Source organism: Muscardinus avellanarius (genome assembly GCF_963383645.1).
Source record: "Muscardinus avellanarius genome assembly, chromosome: 9".
Taxonomy (NCBI): Eukaryota; Metazoa; Chordata; class Mammalia; order Rodentia; family Gliridae; genus Muscardinus; species Muscardinus avellanarius.
The window spans coordinates 72,396-94,150 of NC_137795.1; the positions used below are offsets into that span (position 1 = coordinate 72,396).

A 21,755-nucleotide genomic window follows, 5' to 3' on the forward strand; every position below is an offset into this window, starting at 1 on the left:
ACCACCTTCCCGGGGAGACTATCCTTGCAGGGTTTTTTGTTTTTTGTTTTTACGCTGTTTTCAAATTCTTAGAGTTTTTTTTTTTTTTTCTTTCTTTCTTTCTTTCTAAGTATCAGACCTAGCTGCTGCCGTTCCCGCGGCCGGCGCGGGGCCGGGCTGGGGGATGGAGCGCGTGCGGCCGCGCGGGGCCGGGCGGCGGCGGAGCCCCTGAGCGAGCTGCGCGCCGGGGCGACGGGTGGAGCAGCGGCAGGCCCCGCGGGTGCGGCGGGAGCAGCGGCGGGCCCACCTGGGCAGGTGCAGCGGCGGGTGCACAGGCCCGGCGGGCGGGCGGGCGGGCGGGGCGGGCGGATGCGCGCGGCCTAGGCGGCCTCGCGGGAGCGCGCGCCGCGATGGGCGAGACCATGTCGAAACGGCTGAGGCTGCAGCTGGGCGGGGAGGCGGAGATGGAGGAGCGCGCCTTCGCCAACCCCTTCCCGGACTACGAGGCGGCGGCGGCGGCGGGGCCGGCCTCCGGAGCGCCCGAGGACGGCGCCCGCCCCGCGCCCACCCCCGCCGAGCCGGGCCTGCCCTTCCGCCCCGACGGCACGGTGAGTGGGCCGCGGCCGCGGGTGGTAGCGTCCGCCGGCGCCGCGCTGACGTCACCCGCGCGCCGGGCGATCGGGGTCAGGGGTCGGGAGGGGTGGGTCGGCCGAAGTCGGGAGGGGTGCTGGAGCTTTGGGCGTGACGGGCCTTGGGCTGCTGGCCGCCCCCGCCCCACGCCCGAGCGGGACCGCGGGGCCGGAGCCGCTGGGCGGGGTGGACGGAGCCTCCGGGAGCTAGGCTCTGCACCCTGGCCCGCGCCCCTGCCCCACTAGCCCCCAAGGCACAGCCCCCTTCAGCTCCCCTGAACAGTTAAGCCCCGGGGTTTAGGATTCATACACCAGGATGGGGTTTCTTTAAAATTTTCCTACTTTTACGTCTCTCGTTAATATTTGTGGCTTTTTTTTACATCCCAACTCTCTAGCAAACAGTTTTAAGAACCCGTCATTTATTAACCTGGCACTGGCCTCACTGAATTGTTCTAATGGCTAATTGAGTTAATACATTTAAGACATTCAGATCAGGGCGTAACACAATTAGTAATGGTGTTCATAGTTATTGATACGATAACGAAGTAGTAAGCTCAGAGCTAGTAACACTGTATCCTGTCATAATCTTATATAAAATCCTATCAATATATGATAATGAAAATGTTTCTTAAATTTTTATATTCTCAGTAGAATACAAAAATACACTGCAAGCCCTTTTCTCTTTCCGTTTTGCAGTTATAGACATGGTTGTGGTTAAAATATATATGCCTCAGAGTGTCTACAGGTTTTTGTCAACTACTTTTTATAAGACAAAATTGGACCGGAATGTGTCTTTAGGATAGGTTATCTAGAATATTTTCTATTACTGAGTTTGATGGGGATTGGATACAGGCTAATTGGATGATGTGTGCTTGTATACCCTCACAAGTCTTATATTCCATTGTAATGTATGACTACAATGCACCAATAAAAATATATGTATAAAATAATTAAAATAATAAAAACAGAACCAGACCTGAGTGTGTAAACCTATGCCTATTTTTAGCAGAATGCACTATTTTTAAACATAAAGCACTTAACATTGTCTTAATACAGATTCAGCTTAGGTAAGGACCTACTTACGGAAAATACCTCTAGTCAAGGTAGAAGTTTCCACTGACACCTAATTCTACTGTGCAAAGATACAGCTTCTCCCTTTCCTAATTAGCTTTGAGGTACAGGTTGTGGGCCCTTTTGTTTCTCTAATATACATACATACATACATACATACACACACACACACACACACACACACACACACAATTTTTTTTCTGCTGGTTTGGGGATATAACCCAGAGGCATTTGAACCTCCAAGCTACACCCCCTGCCCAATTTTTTTTTTTATTCTTTATTTTGAAACAGAGTCTCACTGAATTGCAGAGGGCCTTGCTAAGTACCTGACTGAGGCTGTCCGCGAACCGCGATCCTTCGGTCTCAGCCTCCCAAATGCTGGGATTACAAGTGTGCGCCACCGTGCCCGGCATCTCTAATTTTATAGAATGGAGTGTAATGAAACCTCCTGTGCATTTCAAATGTATAAAACATCAAAGAGCATCTTACAAAAGGTGGTTATTCTAGAAGCTTTGAGCTTATGAGATGTGCTGTGCTCTGACAAAACGTTCACTGAGGGTTGAGGACGTAGCTTGGTAGTCGAGTGCTTGCCTAGCATGTGGAAATCCCCGAGTTCAATCCCCAGTACCATTAAAAAAAATGTTTATTAGAACCTGGACTAGGAATGTGACTCAGTGGTAGAGAACTTGCCTCGGCGCAGTCCTAAGACATAATGCAAAGCCTTTTTGAAGAAAGATGTAGTGGTGTCTGTACATTTGTGCATTTATATGTTGTGTCTGTCTCTCTGTCAAATATACAAGATGTGGGCCAGAAAACTATTTTTATTATCTTCAGTATTCTAGACGTGTGTGTGTGTGTGTGTGTGTGTGTGTGTGTGTGTGTGTGTGTATGTATGTTTCACTGGGGATTGAACCCAGGCACATTCTACTTCCGAGCTACACCCCCAGCACTATAATAGTTTTTGTTCTGAAATGGGGTCTCACTAGGTTACTGAGGGTCTGATAAATTACTGAAGCTTGCCTCCAGCTACAGTTCTCCTGTCTCAGCCCCCCCAAGTCTTACTGGGATTACAGGTGTGTGCCACTTTGCCCAGCTTGGGCAAGTCTTTCTTAGCTTTAGTTTCTTCATCTATTCTGTGGAGGCAATCATACTGTTTCAAGTTTACCAGAGGATTAAATCAGATGAAGTATCAAGTGCCTGGCATGTATCAGGAGCGTGTGAATGATTTAAATGATAGTTTAAATGCTCCTCGTATATTTAAACTACTATTCACACCCACACATTTAATTCATGCATAAGTGTTCACAAAGTACCCTTTTTAAAAAAATGAGTTATTGATGTTATATACTTATTTTAAGACATCTACCAACAGATTTTAGAGTCTTGACCCATTCTTTTCAGTTATAATATTTATAAAATTAGAAAATTTTAGATAATCTTATTTTTGGATACTCAATAGAAAGCACAGGGTATTAACATGCTGATTTTCTACCCGCTGTGTAAAATCTGGAGGTGTGACAGAGGTGCAGAGTATGTGCATATGTCTTAGGAAATGTCAGATTTGAAAATATAAGTCTCCTCATTTGAGCCGGGCGTGGTGGCGCACGCTTGTAATTCCCGCGCTTGGGAGGCTGAGACAGGAGGATCTCACGGGTTCGAAGCCAGCCTCAGCTCCTTAGTGAGGCTCTCAGCAACTTAGTGAGACCCTGTTTCCAAATAAAATATAAAATAGGTCTGGGAGTATAGCCCGGAGGTAGACAGCATGGCTAAAGAGGAATCTCATTTCCTGGTGGTTTTTTCAGCAACATAACGGGTAATTTCTATACTTAAATGTCACCCAAAATCTGTCTGCCTGCTTCTCTCTCCTTTCTCTCTCCACCTCCCTGTCCCTCCCTCCCCTCTTCCTTCCCCTCCACTTGCTCCAGGAATAAGAGCTCTCCCATATAAATCCTAAGACTTATTACCTGGAAAAACACTTTGACTCTGAAACTGATCTTTTGCAAACACACTGCAATCCAAAAATACTCTTTTCCTACACAAAAGACAACGTGTCAGAAAGCCAAAGTATACTGGAGTGGCATTAACCACTGATCGTAAAGCTCCTTGATAGGCACCCTGCACCTGCCATCCCTAATGCTGCTGCACGCTGCTTGTTATGGGAGATGATTGCCTTCCTCAAAGTGTTTTTCCAGCCAAGTGTGTTCTCCTCAAGAGATGCACTTTAACTCTGGCCACGAGGTTGAAACTAAATGACAAAGTAAGCATCAATCAGAAGGCTGAAGCTATATCTTAATGTCATAAGACAGATTTTTTTCTTTTTTCTTTTCTTTCTTTCTTTCTTTCTTTTCTTTTTTTTTTTTTTTTTTTTTTGGTGGTACTGGGGTTCCTGGAAACCCTTCTACCTCTGGGCTACACTCCCAGACCTATTTTTTTTTTTTTTTTTTTTTGGAAACAGGGTCTCTTAAGCCAGCACGGCTAGCTTCGAACCTGCGCGGTCCTCCTGTCTCTGCCTCCCAAGCGCGGGGATGACAAGTGTGCCCCACCACGCCTGGCTTATAAGACAGATTTATAGCAAGAAGATAGAGGGCATTAGGTTTTAAATATTTACCTTTAATTAATTTTGTTCTGAATGTACTCAGAAGATACCAGACAGCAAATAACAAGGGGCTCCCGGCATCCCAGTTCATACCTCGAGGGGCTGTAGTGAAGACAGTCAGCTGGCCTTCAGGCATGAAGCCTGCCTGATACACAGACTGAGGAAAAATAAGATTTCTGTGCTTTTTATAAAGGGGAAAGAGCCAGTCTTCCCCCTCCCCTTATGAGAGAGTCCCATTGAAAACGTCTGGTGCTAACACTTTGGAAAAACGGGCCTGTTGGCATCCCACTGACATGTACTTCCAGGGTTAAGGGAACGTCTTGGAATTCTCACTGTATTCTGGCTGCAAGTACATTATTGGTTTTTTGTTTGGTTTGGTTTGGTTTGGTGGTACTGGGGTTCCTGGAAACCCTTCTATCTCTGGGCTATACTCCCAGTCCCATTTTTATATTTTTATTTGGAAACAGGGTCTCTTAAGCCAGCGCGGCTGGCTTCGAACCTGCACGATCCTCCTGAATCTGCCTCCCAAGCGCAGGGATTACAAGCGTGCGCCACCACACCCGGCTTGCAAGTACTATCTTAATGTTTGTGTCCAGCATCCACAGTTAGGGTAAAATGCCCTGAAGGTTCTAATTATGCAGAAGCATAGCTCTGTTTTTCTACAGTCCCACAGAGGAACATTTCATTATGAAAACAAGGCAATTTGTCAGGAAGATTTAAGAGTCATGGATTCCTGTATGCCTGCTAACAACCCCAAAGTTCACAAAAGCAAAAAAAAAAAAAAAACAGAATTAAGGGGAGAAATAATTCCACAATCATAATCAGACTTTAAAACCCCTTAGCAACTGATAACAGATAGACTTTCAAAAAAAGTTTATGAATTGACAATGTGAAAATCTTCAGAAGTGAGATAATTGGATAAATCTGATGGACTGATGGGCTTACTGGATAGTGACTAGCCAGGTAGGGTAGGGTGGAGGAGGTAGGTCCCAGAGGTGTGGCCTTGGGGCTGTGTCTCTCCGCTCCCCTGGCTCTCACTGTTTCCGGCCACTGAGGTCAGCAGTTGTGACCCAGCCTAGCACGGACTGAAACCTCCATAACTGAGAGCAAAGAATCTTTGTTCCTCTAAGTTTGGTCATCAGGCATTTTGAGTCACAACACTGAAAAACAAGAGATCCTAACACCATCAACTGCATCTTGAAGAAGGCCACATGTGTCTCAGAAAGACTGCCAGCAGTGACTAAGAATGCCTGTTTCCTGTGACTAAGAATGCCTGTTTCCTGTGCTCTCGGCAGCCTTGGGATTTAAGTTTTAAGTTTTTATATTCTGCCTTTGTCTTATAAGAAGACTGTGGTACTTATTTACAATTTATTAATCACCAAGTGATTGAACTTTCTTTTTCATGTGGTACTGGGTATTGAGCACAGAGAATTCTACCTCCATGCTACACCATCAGCCGTATTTTATTTTTATTTTGAAGCAGGGTCTTGCTAGGTTAATGAGAGTCACACTACTTTTTGAGGCTGTCCTCAAACCTGCAATCACCCTATGTCAGCCTCCCAGCTACTGGGATTACCAGGCACGTGCCACCAAGCCTGGCTTTTGGATTGGATGTTTTTATATAACCTCATTGTTAAATTTTCCCTTTGTAGAAAGTGCATTAATAGTTTGGAGTCTTTCTGTATTCTTTTTATTTATAATCTTTTATTTCAGGTATTTCCCCTTTGTCATCAATTTTTAAACATCTTATGTTCTTTGCCTTATATAAGCTAAAATGTTTGTGTAGTCACATCTACCTTATAATTTTTTATCCTGTTTAAGAGTTATTATCTGTCAATTATAACCCATCTAACCTGTAACGTGCGGTGGGCTCCAGAGCGAGCTGTTGAGGGGGCCGAGGGGCGGCTTCCCCTGTTATGTTCATGGACCGTCTTGTGAAACGTAGATTTATCTCTTCTTTTGCTTCTTAGATCATTCCTAGTTTTGTAAGGCGGATCCAGACAAAAATCAAAGATCTTCTCCAGCAGATGGAGGAGGGGCTGAAGACAGCTGATCCTCATGATTGTTCTGCATACACTGGCTGGACAGGTGGGAATTGGCGTGGACGTGACTGGTGTACATATTCTTAGAGTAGGAGGTGTAGTTCTTGGTTCTGAGATTTTCATTTCTTTAAAATGGTAATTTTTTGTACCCGTAAAATGAAATATTAAATTGTGCCTTTTTTGAATAGTGTAGTGATAGTTTGGAATTTTATTTCTACAAAAACTGCTTTCTTCCTGAAGCTGAAGCTTTAAGTGTAGTATGCTATATTTTTGTAGCATTATGTATTGAACCTAATCTGTAGCTGTGGGACTGTGTAATAAGAGCAGTCTCAAGGGGGCAGCTTTGGGTTAAATTTGGTTTTTGTTGTTGCTTTACTTTGTGACAAGTTGTATTTGAATGGTTTCTCTAATGTTTGATAACTATTTAACTTATTTGAACACAAAAGGTTTTAATTAAATTGTAAAGATAAGCCTGGCCTGTTGGCCCACATGTGTAATACAGAACTTGGGAGGCTGAGACAGGAGGATCTGAGGTTGGAGATATCCCAGCAGTTTAGCAACTCTCAACAACCTAGTGAGACCCTGTTTCACAATAATAAATTAGAAAGGGCTGGGCATGTCTCAATGTTCAATCCCCACTACCCCCCACACACTTAAAGATAACAGTTGAACAAACCACCAGTAGTATGCCTTACACACACACAAAAAAACATAATTTCAAAATTAACTTGCCTGAACTAATCTTTATATTCTCACTTTTTTTTTTTTTTTTTTTGGTGGTACTGGGGTTCCTGGAAGCCCTTCTACCTCCGGGCTACACTCCCAGACCTATTTTTACATTTTTATTTGGAAACAGTCTCCTAAGCCAGCGCGCGCGGCTGGCTTCGAACCTGCACGATCCTCCTGTCTCTGCCTCCCAAGCGCCGGGATTACAAGCGTGTGCTACCATGCCCGGCTACATTCTCACTATTTTACCAGGTAGTCACAACACTGTAATATCTATTTTGGGGGCTGGGGGTAGAATGTATTGTTGAGATCGGCGCCCCGCGCGACAACCAAGGAGGACCCCAAGCCACTCTCTTCATGCAAAAGCAAAGGTTTTATTCTTCCAGCATGCTGGGGCTCAAAGCATGATCAGCAAAGCTGAACAGAGGCTGAGAGCCCCGAGCTTTGGGCACAGGGGCTTACAAACAAAGGAATAAAGGTTTGGCAAACATCAGCAACCTTGTGGTTGTTCCAAGAATACAGTGATCCTTACACCGGATCCAGCTTCAAGCACGTCTGCATCCCTAGTTTAGTCTCAAGGCTATCTCCGGGTTGTAACTGTCGAGGTCAGCCGGCTATGCAGCTGGAGCACAGTTCTCCCTTTGTTAACCACAAGTGTGGTGTCAGCACAAGCAGGATAAGGGGAGAGAAGTGGGGGATAAACGGGAAAGATCCTGTCTTGCTGTCTTAGTTTGATCTCCCCTATTTCTTAGTCGGATTTCCCTTTCAGTATATGTATGTATGTGTATGTATGTGTATGTGTATGTGTGTGTGTGTCCCTGGGTGTTGAGCCCAGGGACATTCTACTTCTGAGCTACACCCCTAGCCCTATTTGTTTTTTCTTTTGAAATAGTCTTTCTTAATTGCTGAGGTTTTCACTCAGTTGCTGTGCTGACCTCAAACTTGGAATCTTCCTGTTTTAGCCTTCTAAGTCCTGGGATTACAGCAATGCACCACACTGCCCAGCTTTTTATGTATTTTTAGTTTATATTTTGTGTGTGTGTGTGGTACTGGAGACTATATCCAGGGACATTTTATACTCCCCGCCATATTTTTTTATTTCTGACTTTGAAACAAGGCCTCACCAACTTGTTGAGGGCCTTGCTAAATCACTAAAGCTGGCTGCAAATCTACTGTCCTCCTGCCTCCGCCTCCCAAGTACTGAATTGCAAGTGTGTTGTCAGGCCAGCCATTTGTAGCTTTGATGTTGCTGTTCAGGAATTTCTTGGCATTGCCGAGTGCCGTCCTGAAGGCCAGGGTAACACTCTTTCTGGTGTCATTTCAGGTGTAGCCCTCTTGTACCTACAGCTGCACCGGGTCACTTGTGACCAGACCTACCTGCTGCGATCTCTGGATTACATGAAGAGAACTCTCCGGAACCTGAGCGGCCGCAGGGTCACTTTTCTCTGTGGAGATGCGGGGCCCCTTGCTGTAGGAGCTGTGATATATCACAAGCTCAAAAGTGACTGTGAGTCCCAGGAGTGCATCACAAAGTGAGTTGTTGTGACGGGCTGAGCCCCTTGCTGTAGATGTGTGCTCAAAACAGAAATTACTTTTTAATTAGGACACTGTTGGAAACAGGCCTCCCCCAGCAGCGCTGTGTGCCATACGCTGGGGCACACCAATGGGTCCTGTGTCCTCTTTCCAAGTAGTGAGTTCTGTGACTGGGGCATCCTGTGCGTTCTCTCCATTGACACCTGAGTGGGCCCTCATTTCATAGAGCTGTAATCATGTTTCCTGAAATGATGTTGGTTGCCTTCAAAGCATGGAAATTAGCTCAGGTGTGTTAGATCCACAAGAATAACTAAATGAATCTTAGGCTTGACCTTCAACTGCTAAGGCATAATACATTTTTTTTTATATGTGGTACTGGAGATGGAACCCAGAGGTATTCTACTTCAGAGCTACATTCCCAGCTCTATTTTATTTTTTATTTTTGAAGCAGGGTCTTTCTATGCTGCTGAATACCTTGCTAAGTTACTGAGGCAGGCTTTGATCCTGCAATCCTCCTGTTTCAGCCCTCCAAGTGCTGGAATTACAGATGTGCACCACCACACCCGGATGAATATAAGCTTCTGTTGCACCTGTGGTTTCTGGGGTCTGGTGGAGTATCTGGCATCTCTCAGTCACTGTTGAACAACAGAAGAATCCAACCTCATTCCCAAGTGCTGGCTTAGATACTGTGTTCTTAGTTTTGATATTTGAAAAAAAAATAGTAAAATGGAGACGTTTATTAATAACAGATAATCTCTAAATGACAGGTTTACTGCTTCAGGAAGAGGTATTTAGACATTTTCTGGAAAACAGAATTTTTTTTGTTTGTCAGACTTTTGCAGCTTCACAAAACCATTGTCTCCCAGGAGTCAGATCTGCCTGACGAGCTGCTCTATGGACGGGCTGGTTACCTGTATGCCTTACTGTACCTGAACACGGAGATCGGCCCCGGCACCGTGTGTGAGTCGGCTATCCAAGAGGTAATGTGGGACTGCTGACTGTGGGCATCCACAGCTGTTATTTCTTGCTTCATGCATCTCATAAAAATTAAAATAGAGATGTTTTTCTTTTTAGGAATTTTTTCAAATTTACATTCTTCTCTATCTCTTATTGATTCGGCTGGTTAATGGAACCAGGCCACGGCAGGTTCCCAGTGAAGGTGCGTGCCTCTCTCGAGGCATCTGAGGTGAATGTGGCTGGTGGCCTGTCCTCTTCTGCCTTATTATCCTATCCAAAGTCGCTGTTTCCTGTCGCTGACCAAAGCCAGCTGGTGCCTTTGCTGGGGCACGAGGAGGTGGAGGCGGGCACCATCCGCCCTCTTGCTGCACCTCTGATCACAACCATCCCCAGCACTTGGAGGCCTCTAGCTCTGGGGCCGGACAGAGAGAGAGACCTGGAAGGCCTTGCAGGGTGCCAGTCCTGGGTGGGGAGCAGTCGGTGTCGGCCTCGGAGCCTGGACACCATGTCTAACTGGAATCCTGGGTCACTAGGAGTCCCTCCAGCCTTGCCTGGAAGACACACTTGCCAGACTTTGGGGGAAACTTGCAGCTACAGAGCTACTGAGAAACTAGTTGAACTGGGTTCTTTTTTAATAGGAAGTTTTTCTAGATTTTAGTAGACTTTTCATACAAAGAACTTTTGATTCCTTGGTTAGATAGCCTTCCCAATTTCTTTTTCTACTCTGATATTGTCTTATGATTCCTCTGCCTACAGTTATTAATTTGTGAAGTAAAAATAACTCTATTAGATATGAATTGATTAAGGATTTTAGATTAAATAATCTTTTTTGTGCACCCTCTCTCTCCATACACACATGCATGCACACACACATGCATGCACACGTGTTGATGCTAACTAGACCAGTACCTAACTAGACAGGTGGCTTTCAGACTCACGCTGTCACCTTGTTTCCAGGTGGTCAGTGCCATCATCGAGTCAGGCAAGACCTTGTCCAGGGAGGAAAGGAAGGCAGAGCGCTGTCCCCTGCTGTACCAATGGCACAGGAAGCAGTATGTCGGGGCAGCCCACGGAATGGCTGGGATCTACTACATGTTGATGCAGGTAAGTGGCAAGCCCGAGTGCACTGAGAGGTTCGGGGACGTGGAGTGCCTGATTTTTAGGCAGCAAGAGCCACGTGGGGGCCTCCACCAATGGCTAAGCGAGAACGTCACTCGCAGGCCCGGTCCCACTGAGGCCAGCCGGGCTTCTCTCGGCTGTGCTGCACTGGCGATCTTCTTCACGTTGGTGGTTCCGATTCCTCAGAAGATAAAATGTGCTCATTGTCGCACTGATTTAACTTAGAAAGATTTCAGAAGGAGCTGCCTAAGTCTTTAAAAAACAGATAACTGAATTCTAACTTTGTGTCTTCAGTATTCTAGGTGGTTTGATGCTTTGTGATATCCGCCATGATAAAATGCTTTAAAAAAATCTCAGAAAAAAATAAATTCCTTTGTTTTGGTTTCTTTAAAGCCAGCAGCAAAAGTGGACCATGACACCTTGACAGAAATGGTGAAGCCCAGCATTGATTACGTGCGCCACAAAAAATTCCGGTCTGGGAACTACCCGTCTTCATTAAGCAATGAGACGGACCGGCTGGTCCACTGGTGCCACGGCGCACCCGGCGTCATCCACATGCTCATGCAAGCCTACAAGGTCGGTCCTGAGGCCCCGGGTCTCACCCCAACTGGCATGGAGATGGAGGGCCCACCCACTGCACACCAGCAGCCTTTAGGGATGAATGCTTTCAAAAGCAAATGATGCCTGTGTTCCCCACCAGGCTCAGTGCTGCACCTGTTCGCAGGTGTGCTATCAAGGTTTATATTTGTGTGTAAAGAAGACATCAGATAGACTAGTGACACATCCATTCTGCACGCAGGGGGAACAGGTGGCTCCTCTGTCTTCAGCTTACCTCTCACCTTGGCCTGTGTGACCCTTTGCTGCTGGATTATCATTGTAATTATTCAAGGACTTTTACCAGTGGGCCAGGCATTGGTACATACCTGTAATCCCAGGCCTTGGGAGACTGAGATGAAGATCGCAGGTTCAAGAACAACCTCAGCAACTTAGTGAGGTTCTCAGTGCCTGACAACCTGTTTCTAAATAAAATAAAATAAGGCTAGGGGTGTAACTCAGAAGTAGAATGCCCCCTCAGACCATCCCCAGCACTACAAATATAAATAAATAAATAAATAATAAATTTTTTACAAATGAACTTAAAGCATTATAAAATTATTCACAGAAAATAAGAATGGTCCTCAAATATTTGTATTTCTAGGATATTATAGAAGATTAATTCTAGTAAGTTCTAGATATATTTGGGCACCATATTAAGAAAGATATTGATTTCTGTCCTGGACTAACAGAAAGTTCAAAGCATACAATGTTCCTTTTGCAATTTTGTTGTTTGTTTAAAACATCTTTATTTATATTAGTCAGTGTTGGGTATTGTTCATATATCAATAAAAGTATAAAACTATGACTTCAGCGATTGCTATATCCAATGTAGTATTTTGGCAAGACTTGTTTTGTAGAAACAGATGAAATTTATGGAGCATAATTCCTATTTCTGGATGAAAATAACAAAAGAACTGGTATCAAATCAATTTTACTTTATATTTGTGACTTCAATGATTTAGAAAAACTGAGAAATTAATTCATGAACTAGGATAATTTCTCAGATTTTTTTTTGTTTTCTTTCAATAATGACACCAAAAATTTTCAAGTAGTATAAAAAGATCTGAATGCTTAGAAATGACTCAGAAAGTTACATTTGTTGAGAATATGGCACAATGAAATATGTTCTTTGAAAATCAAAAGAACGTAATGATTCATCTGTGTGTGTGTGTGTGTGTGTGTGTGTGTGTGTGTGTGTGTGTGTGTTATAGGTGACTGAGCCCAGGGACACTCTACCTCCAAGCAAACCCCAACCCCCCTTTTAAAATTTTTTCTTTAGAAACAGGGTCTTACTAGGTTACTGAGAGTCTTGTTATGTTGCTGACGTTGTGCTTGAACCTATGATCCTCCTATTTTAGCCTCCCTAGTACTAGGATTACGGGTGTGTGCACCTGCTGGGCTTAATGATGCATCTTAACCTTGCCCGGGCTTTAAATTAAACCTGATTCTGTCCAGATCACTGCCTCTCCTCTTTAGTACTTCAGGCACTCGTAGCTCAGTGGCATACAGATTTCTTTCACATTATAAATTTCCAGCAGTGGAGTGGGAGCATGATCTCCATGGTACAGACAGACGCATGTCCTTCAGAACGGACGTGAACCCCTGGGACAGGAGTCTTATTCTTCAAGACTCCTTCCTCCTCCACTTGGAAGAGGAGCAGCCTTTGCAGCTGCATCCTGCTGGTGGCTGATAATCCTGCAGGACAGCAGGCAGTGATTAGCAGCAGGACTTCCTGGGGACCCCACCTGGGGCTGTCCCACGTCCACTCCTACCATCCCCAGGGCTGCTGGTCTCTGGGGTGCGAGCACCGCAGTCCAGGCTTCTGCAGAGCCCCTGCTCAGAAGCCCACCAGCACCTGCCCTGCCCTGCTGATCCCAGCAGAGGCTGCTGGCAAGCGGAAAGCACAGAGTCAACATTAAGACTCCATGCCATTTGAACTTTATATTGTCCTCCGCACTGAGAGCCTCAAGCGTGAGGAAGGAGTATCAGGGCCTTCTGGTGGCAGGAAGGATCCATGGTAATTTAAAAAGTATTTGTAATATGATTGTACAATCCGGGGGAAAAGTAAGTCTTTATGAACTATAGGAAATAGGCTTAGACCACACCTCCTTTCCTGGCGAGAGCCAGCAGAATTATCTGTGCCTTTATTGCCTTTGATAGGAAAACGTATGTCCCAAGAAAATAGAATGGTTTCTCTGAGGTAAAACCTCTTACTGCACAGACATGGGCACTTTAATGTTTTAGCTCAGTTTTAGAATTACTTCTCTACAACTATGAAATAAGAGGACAAGGAGAATATGCTGATGGGCTGAGACTGTAAGGTGCAGTGCGCCATGTTGCAAATGGGTTTTGTTTGTTTCGCATCACATAATTTTCTAACCAGCAAAGATTGACTTGCTCTCTGTTGAGAAGAGCTCAACATTGCTTTGTTCCTTTGCTGCCCAGGTGTTTAAGGAGGACAAGTACCTGAAAGAGGCCATGGAGTGCAGTGATGTGATTTGGCAGCGAGGTTTGCTCCGAAAGGGATACGGGATCTGCCACGGGACTGCCGGGAATGGCTACTCGTTCCTGTCCCTGTACCATCTCACACAGGATAAAAAGTTCCTCTACCGAGCCTGCAAGGTGAGGGCAGTCCTGAGCACCGAGCTGTCCAGCGTCCTTGGCGCACCTCCTTCCACCTCTGTGTCCCCGGTACTTGTCTCTTCTGGCACTGCCTTGCCGGCCTCTGCAAGGCAGGGACGGCAGTGTTCCTGACCTCCCAGAGCCTGGGTTCTGAGCCACACCCCTGCACCAAGCGCCCTCTGTGCCGGTCGTTAGCTTTGTGACACTGGGTGCGTTTCTTCCTCAAGCCTCGTGTCCTTATTTGTAAACATGGGGGAGGGGGGTGGAAGTACCCACGTGCTAAAAATGCTCCAGAAAAAGCTGAGAATGTGCCTATTATGTGCACTTGTCGCTGCTGAAAACCCTCCGGTGTGCCAAGCAGATCGCATGCCTCTCCCGGTGTGCCTCGCCCCGCGCACTCTTCACCCTCACACTGCCACCCTCCCCCGAAGCCGTGCACTTGTTCCTCTTCCCGTCACTGCTGCTCCTCCTGGGCAGTGTGCAAGGTTGGCCCTCCCAGAGGGCCTTGAGACGCCCAGCCATGTGTTGTGTGTTTCCTAGTTTTCCAACTGGGTTGCACCAGTAAGATCCAAGCACTGTGACCTTTTCCATCTGGATCCCTCATCCGCGTTGCTCCCTAGGACCGTGCATGATCCTGAGTAGAAATACGGGTGCCGTGCGTGAGGATGAGTGCCAGAGCGAGGCTCCAAGGCTGGAGCTTTTGCTGGTGTTTTGTGACCATACTCTTCACAGTGTGGATGAAGGCATGTAGAAAGCAAAGATTGGAAAAATCAAACACCAGACTGTCCAGTGACCTGGATGGGTGAGCGCCGTGGCTGACAGCCTTCGCCTCTGTGGACAGTGAGCCTGACCACTGCAGGCCTTCCCTCCAACCAGGTGGAACGCGACCCCTGGTTGGTGCCCCAGGAGGCAGACCTCTGCAGACACCCAGAGTACCACAGGGTGCTGCAGAGGCAGGCAGAGCCCAGTGAGGACTTGGGGCGCAATGCCCAGGCTGAGCCCTGAGGCAGCTGTGGGCTAAGCAGGGGGCAGCAGACTGATGCCCAGGTTCCCACAGTGCAACCCAGGGTGATGGGCGAGGGCTGTGGTGGCTGAAGCGTGGTTGGGGCGGCCAGAGCAGACAGCAGGTGGGAAGCAGCTGGGCTCTGTCTGCCAGATCCTACCCTTCACAATCGTACTTGTAGATGAAGAAGTAACATGAGGAGCTTGAAAGGCTTTACGAGGGTCGAGACACAGGGAAGGTGAACTCTCTCGGGGGCCAGGAGGGGCTGGCTTTGGGAGGTGGAACGCTTTACTGGTAGGAAAAATAGCTCCTGCAAACCCCGAGAGGCACAGAGCCACTTTGCATTCTGGAAACAGGCAGGCAGAGGGGTGTGGTAGGGGTGCAAGGTCCATAAGGTGGGCAGAGGCTGAAGGAAACTGGCTCTGCTGGAGGGAGGCCCAGGCCCACTGAGCCGCTTAGGTAGGGAGCCTGACACCCAGTGTTTTCGGGCTCTGCGGGTGATGTGGGTCAGCCTGCACTGGCTCGGAAGGTGGGGGTCTGTGCTGAGACCCCCACAGGAAGACCGCTGTGGCTCTGGTGGGGAGGACGGGCAGAGGCTGGGTTTCCACACCTCATCTACCCATTAGTGCAGAAGTGAGTTGAGATGATAAAAAGGAGGGACTTAGACACATTCAGAATGTAGTACCCCAAGATGTAGTGCAGCCAGGTTCTTGTGTGTTCAGTGTGGGGAGAATGGGAATGCCCAAGTGCCTCCCTGTTGTCTAAGAAGGCCTGGCAGGAGGTACACCAGCAAGTTACGAGGACAGGCGAGGCAGGGGCAGTGTCACCCTCCATGTGCTGGATCTGACACTCAGCGTGCAGTACTTAGGGGGCCTAGTGTGCAGGCGACAAAGTGTACACTAGCTTAAGCAAGGAAGGACGCCTGTTGACGAGGTCTAAGGGCGGGAGCACTGGCAGTCTGCACAGGGAGCAGCGTCCTGCCTAGGAGTCTCCGCGAGGCCCTGGCCCAGCCAAAGGCCCTGAGCGTGGTGGGAGCCAGCGTCAGGTCCCAGGCCACAGACACAGCTGCCAGGCTGCAGCTTCAGACCCCCTCCAGCGTGTGCAGAGAACGCCTGCAGCGGGGCCAGCAGGGAAGGAGACCGCCCTCCTAAACGCTGCTGTGGGAGCCTCCTCCTGTCCTCGCAGTTCACTGCACCTGCCGCGTGTACCTCCTCCTCGTGAGTGAAAGCCCTTGTTAAGAGCTGTCTCTCTGCTTAGTTTGCAGAATGGTGTCTGGATTATGGAGCGCACGGCTGCCGCATTCCTGACAGACCCTACTCCCTCTTTGAAGGTAGGAGTGTGAAGAGCTATAGATGTAAGCACCTGGGTGGGGAATTAGGCCACCTGTCCGCGGGGACTGCCACCTCCATCCCTCTCGAGCCTTAACCAGGCCAAACTAACATGAACAGAGTAGCATGTGGCTGAAAGCAGCCCTGAGTTTGTCCTGCCTGCCGCTGCTCCTCTGACTGACTGTCTTCCAAGTGTTTTTAGATGTTCCATGACAGCTGGGAGGCTTGCTCCTCAGTAGTGGGAGAGACAATGAACGTGTTCCTCTGCATTTCATCAGGGGTACTGTGTACATAGTATTGATATTTCACTGGAACTTGCAAAGTTAGTTAAATGTATTCTTTATGTTATGTAAAGAAGTATTAATGTTATCGACTAGAAATATTAGTGACTAGGAACATTAGTAATTACCAAAAAATAAGAGCATAATTGAAGAAAATTCTGAAGAATAGCAGTAGCAGTAAAATCAGCAATAATTAACAAACTGCTGCAGGCATAAAAGGGCACAGATAGACTATAACTCAAGAACAAATAGAATTCTACAGAGGACCCAAATTTCATACATATGATATGGACATAAAATATATTACATGTTATATAAAGATATTTTATTACATATAAAATTTTATTTTATATATTTAAATGTATATATCATAAATTATATATTACTATGTTATTCTATAATATATAGTATAATATATTGCTTATATATTATAAATTATAAATTTAATTTTATATAAAATTTTTAATGTAAAATTTTATAAATTTTATAGTCAGGCATGGTGATGCACACTTGGAATTCCAGCATTTGAGAGGCTGAGACAGGAGGATCCCGGTCTGCAGACATGCTCAGCTACTTAGTGAGGCCCTTTGCAACTCAGTGAGACACCCGTTTCAAAATAAAGAATAAAAAATAAGGGGGTGTAGCTCAGAAGTAGAATGCCCCTGGATTCTATCCCCGGTATTGAAAAAACAAATTTTATAATATATGTTATATATAATAAAATATACTGAAATATATTTATTTTAAATAAAATAAATTTTTTACGCCGGGCGTGGTGGCGCATGCTTGTAATCCCTGTGCTTGGGAGGCAGAGACAGGAGGATCTCGCTGGTTCAATGCCAGCCTCTCTGGCTTAGGAGACCCTGTTTCCAAATAAAAATATAAAATAGGTCTGGGAGTGTAGCCTGGAGAAGGGTTTCCAGGAACCCCAGTATAACCAAAATAAATAAATAAAATAAAATAAAATATATTTTTTGTTGTTGTTTTCTACCAGGGATTTTCTTCCTCCAACCTATACTCCTGCCATTATTATTTTCTTATTTTGAAACAGAGTCTTGCTAAGTTGTTGTGGGTCTCACTAAATTGCTGAGGCTGGCCTCAAACTTGCAATCCTACTGTCTCAGCCTTCTGGGTACTGAGTTTATAGACATGCAGCACCATACCTGGCTTAATTTTTATGTGTGTGCGTGTGTGTGTGTGTGTGTGTGTGTGTGTGTATGTGTGTGTGTATCAGATACTTTATAACATAAACCACAAACCACAGAAATCAAAGGATAAATTTATGATAACTTTTAATTACTTTAGAACCACATGCTATACTTACCCCAGATAAACTTCAGAAGAAATAAATGAAAAATTCTTAAGAATCCAGTAGACCGCTGGGTGTTGGGAGGCGAGCTCCAGGCTGCTCCTGGGCTGATCGAGATACTTATTTCACACTGGTGTGGTGTCATGCTTTGTAGCTTTTGAGAAATTGACCCATTTCATCTTTGATGTCAATTTTTTTGTGTATGAAGCTATTACTGTTTTTGATGTCTAAATTGTCTAGTGACTGCCCTTGTTTTACTTCTGACCTTGGTAATATTTTTAGTCACAAAATAGAAATATGAGCATAAGTAGAACATTTGTTGGCTCTTTTAAGGAATCTGAACTTTGAGTATTCAAAGAACTCATAAGGAAAACTGTTCTTCAGAATAAAAGTTTTAATTCTCTGTGTCATAAAAAGTAGTGCATTTACATCAACTATAACAGTTATGACTAGGAGAGCTAGATCTAAATGGAGGTCCCCCATTTCTAATTTCAAGTTTATATTAGCAACTTCAAAGAAGATGTGGAATATGACTGATTCACTGTACTGAGCACACAGAAGCTCTGAGAGGGCAGGTCTCGTGCACTGAGATGTCACAGTCGGCAGTGTCCATGGCTGTCTTCTCTTTGCCAGGCCGGGATGGAGCCCCGGGCCTCGTGCACGCTGGGTGGGGCTTTGCTCCTGAACTGCATCCTCGCTCGGCGGCTCTGCAGTGCCATCTTGAAGTTTCGAAGTAGAAGATAAAGCTCTAGAAGCCAGTTTTTAAAAACCGAGATAGGGAAGAGAGCTCTCGTTACCTGCTTGCCACTCAGAGATGTCCTCGTTTACCAGTGAGGTCGTTCTTCAAGTTTTTCTGCTGGGAAATGATGGAGAGCTGTTTTGTTCAGACCTCCTCGTGCTTTCTTTGCAGGTATGGCCGGCGCTATTCACTTTCTCTCGGACATCCTGGTACCAGAGACATCACGGTTCCCAGCATTTGAACTTGGTTCTTCACAGAGGGATTAAAAGGTGCAAAGACAACTAAGACACACATTGGACCAAAAGCCACCAGATTGCCCGGTGCCTGACACAGAACCAGACCTGAATTCTGAAGGAGAAGCAGAAAGCACCTTCACCCCCTTTCACTGCAGAGCCCTCGGGTTGGCCCAAGTGACTGCAGCCATCCCCGCAGCGATCTGTGGCAGTGTCCCCTCACCGCGGAAAATACAAGGTGTACACCAGTTCCCTGTAGCGTCTGCATGTTCCTGGTGTTGTTGTCTATAGGCGTAGGCTGTCCTAGATAGAAAGCTGGTCTCACAGGAGCTCCGGCTGAGCGTGCGGCCGTAGACGGCAGCCACCCTTGTAGGACGTGTCTAGTAACACCATCTCTGCCAGCAAATGGGGGCACTTGGGCCAGCTCTTTTTCTACTTGCCAGGAAGGCAGTCGAGGGCGTGTCTCACTGATAGTACTGGCACGTTTTCCATGGGAACCTTTCAGAAGAACACAAGGGAAAGACCGCTCTGAAAACTGGAGAGAGACCACAGACAGAGGGCGTTGGCTGGGCCCAGTGTCCAGTGTGTAGTAGACGCTGCTCCTCCCTAGGATTTGTGCTCACTCGAGTGTTTATAAGAAGCCCAGGAAGCCCATTAGGCCCCCCATCCTCAGCAGAGAGTTCAAAGGGCTCCTTCCACAAGAGTAACCCCTAATAACCACACTCTAATCATAACGACTAAGCATTGGTAATTAATACTAGAACACTCAGCCAGGTATTCATTATTGGAACAGACCTCATCTCAGTTTTATCAACATAGTACCTTAGTGTTAAAAAAACAGTGGTAACAATTCCACACAGGCCATATTCAGGAAGATCCTTATCTGGACCAATTTCCTGCAATCAAACTTATTTCAAAACTTCAGTAAGTGGTCAGAAGTATAAATTTGGGATTAATACATTCCTTAATATTTGTCCACTCTGGGATCATAAAATAAAAAAAGAACTAGTTTGTATTTATATATATTCAGGGACAGCATAATGTTCATCATGATTATCCAGGTGATGTTTTTTAATTTTTTACCAAAGGGTATTTGGACTAGTGAGCCCTCAGTAGTTCTAGCATGTATATTTCAATCTTTAGATTTTGTCATCCTGGTAGCAGTGGTCTAGGACTTTGGAAGTACTTCTCATTGTGTAGGGCAGGACATGTGTCCCTATGAGGTAAGCCTCTGGAGCGGTCTGTCCTGGTCTACGAGGCTGTCTAAATACCCTGCAGCCCTGCTTCCCACTCTTAAGGAGGAGAAGTAGGATTTGAGTTCCTCCCTGCACGTGCAGTTTCAGGATGTTGCTGAGCCTGGTCTGCGGGCCTGGCATGCCATACATGCCACCTCCAGCTTCTGAGCTTCCCGTGAGCCCTTGTTTCAGACTGTCTTCCCTGGCATTAGCCCGGGACTTTCATGGGCATAGACCCTCATGACTGCCTTCAATGGCTTCCTGGGCTTCTCTGGTCCCCCAGTACCCCTCCCCTGAAGGCAGGGCAAGCCATCGTGAAGGGTTGGGGGACTGTTCATTTTCAGAAGACCTGACACCATATTCAGTCTCATCCAAACAGCAAAGGTTCCCGTCCTTTCCACCCCTTCAGCAAAGAAGAGTGCCTGGCAGAGCTCATGGTGAGGCCCTCTTGTCTCTGTTCTCAGGGAGCCTGTGGGGCTCTGATTCAGGCCTTCTCTGCCAAAAGGAGGTGGCCAATGGAAGCTCTGATTCGAGCCTCCTGTCCCCAGAGCAGCAGCAGCAAGGGCAGCTCAGTGATCTGGGTATCTCCCCTGAAGGTGTCCCTCCTGTGCACGTTTGAAAAATTAACTAGTCTTTCTCATTGACATGGTAAGGGAAAGATAAAATACCTGTAGAATAAGTAGAGGAGAATTCAGACTTCTTAGAACCAGCCTGGTTGATACCTCCCTGCTTATCCACTAGGTATTAACACATGCAGTTCACGACTCTACGTTAACTCTACTTGGCATGTGCGACATGGGCTCCTGGGTGGGGAACAAACCCATTCTCAGTCCCCAGAACAGAGGATAAATGGTTCGCAGGTGCTGTTGTCACCGCGCTCGAAATCAGATCCCAGAATGTCTCACGTTTGCTTCTTGGATTTGTTTTTATCACAATTGTGCTTTCCAAAATGTGTCTAAATCTTAAAAATGTGTACGTGCACAATACCATTTTAAAAATCTGAGGGAACGAAGTTCAAGTCCACAGTGTTTGGGTTCTTTGGTTTTGTTAGTAAAGGATGGTTTTGTGGTGACAGCTTGCAGGGTCTTCATTTGTTCCCGTTCTCTGTTTGCACTTGACATGCATTAGGAGCACTGGCAACTATTCAGAAGATTTGATTCTTTGTGTGAAAATGTGGCACTTGTTCACAGATGTAGCCAGGTTGTAGCCAGTTGTAGCCAGGCATGTTGGTGCACACCTTTAATCCCTGTACTTGGGAGGTTGAGACAGGAGAATTACAGGTTCAAAGCCAGCATCAGCAACTTCGTGAGACCTGTTGTACAATTTTTTAAAAATTCAAGGGCTGGAGCCGGGCGTGGTGGTGCACGCTTGTAATCCCCGCGCTTGGGAGGCTGAGACAGGTTCAAAGCCAGCCTCAGCTACTTAGTGAGGCTCTCAGCAACTTAGTGAGAACCTGTTTCCAAAAAAAGTATAAAATAGGTCTGGGAGTATAGCCCGGAGGTAGAAAGCCTCTGGGTTCCACCCCCAGTACCACCAAAAAAAAAAAAAAAAAAAAAAAAAAAAATTCAAGGGCTGGGCATGTGGCTCAGAGGTAGATGCTGCCAGGTTTCATCCCCAGCATGTGTGTGCATGCACGCACATACACAGACACACAGACACATACAATTGCTAAACGGGTTTCTACCTTCTTACAGATGCAAAGGCAGTGGGCTTGCCCAGGGCCTCGTGGCTGGCACATGGGACAGTTGGGGATCCA

General features: G+C 46.2%; 1 protein-coding gene across 1 annotated transcript; it reads left to right on the top strand.

Annotated features, from left to right (window-relative positions):
- Positions 1-389: 389 nt before the first annotated feature.
- Positions 390-18,797, top strand: LANCL2 (LanC like glutathione S-transferase 2; the record flags this gene model as incomplete). The annotated part of the gene is made up of 9 exons (XM_080701525.1): positions 390-587; positions 6,246-6,363; positions 8,368-8,575; positions 9,409-9,556; positions 10,491-10,637; positions 11,046-11,228; positions 13,695-13,871; positions 16,132-16,204; positions 18,703-18,797. 9 exons carry the CDS (start codon positions 390-392, stop codon positions 18,795-18,797), a joined length of 1,347 nt encoding a protein of 448 aa, XP_080557651.1.
- Between the last annotated feature and the right edge of the window lie 2,958 nt (positions 18,798-21,755).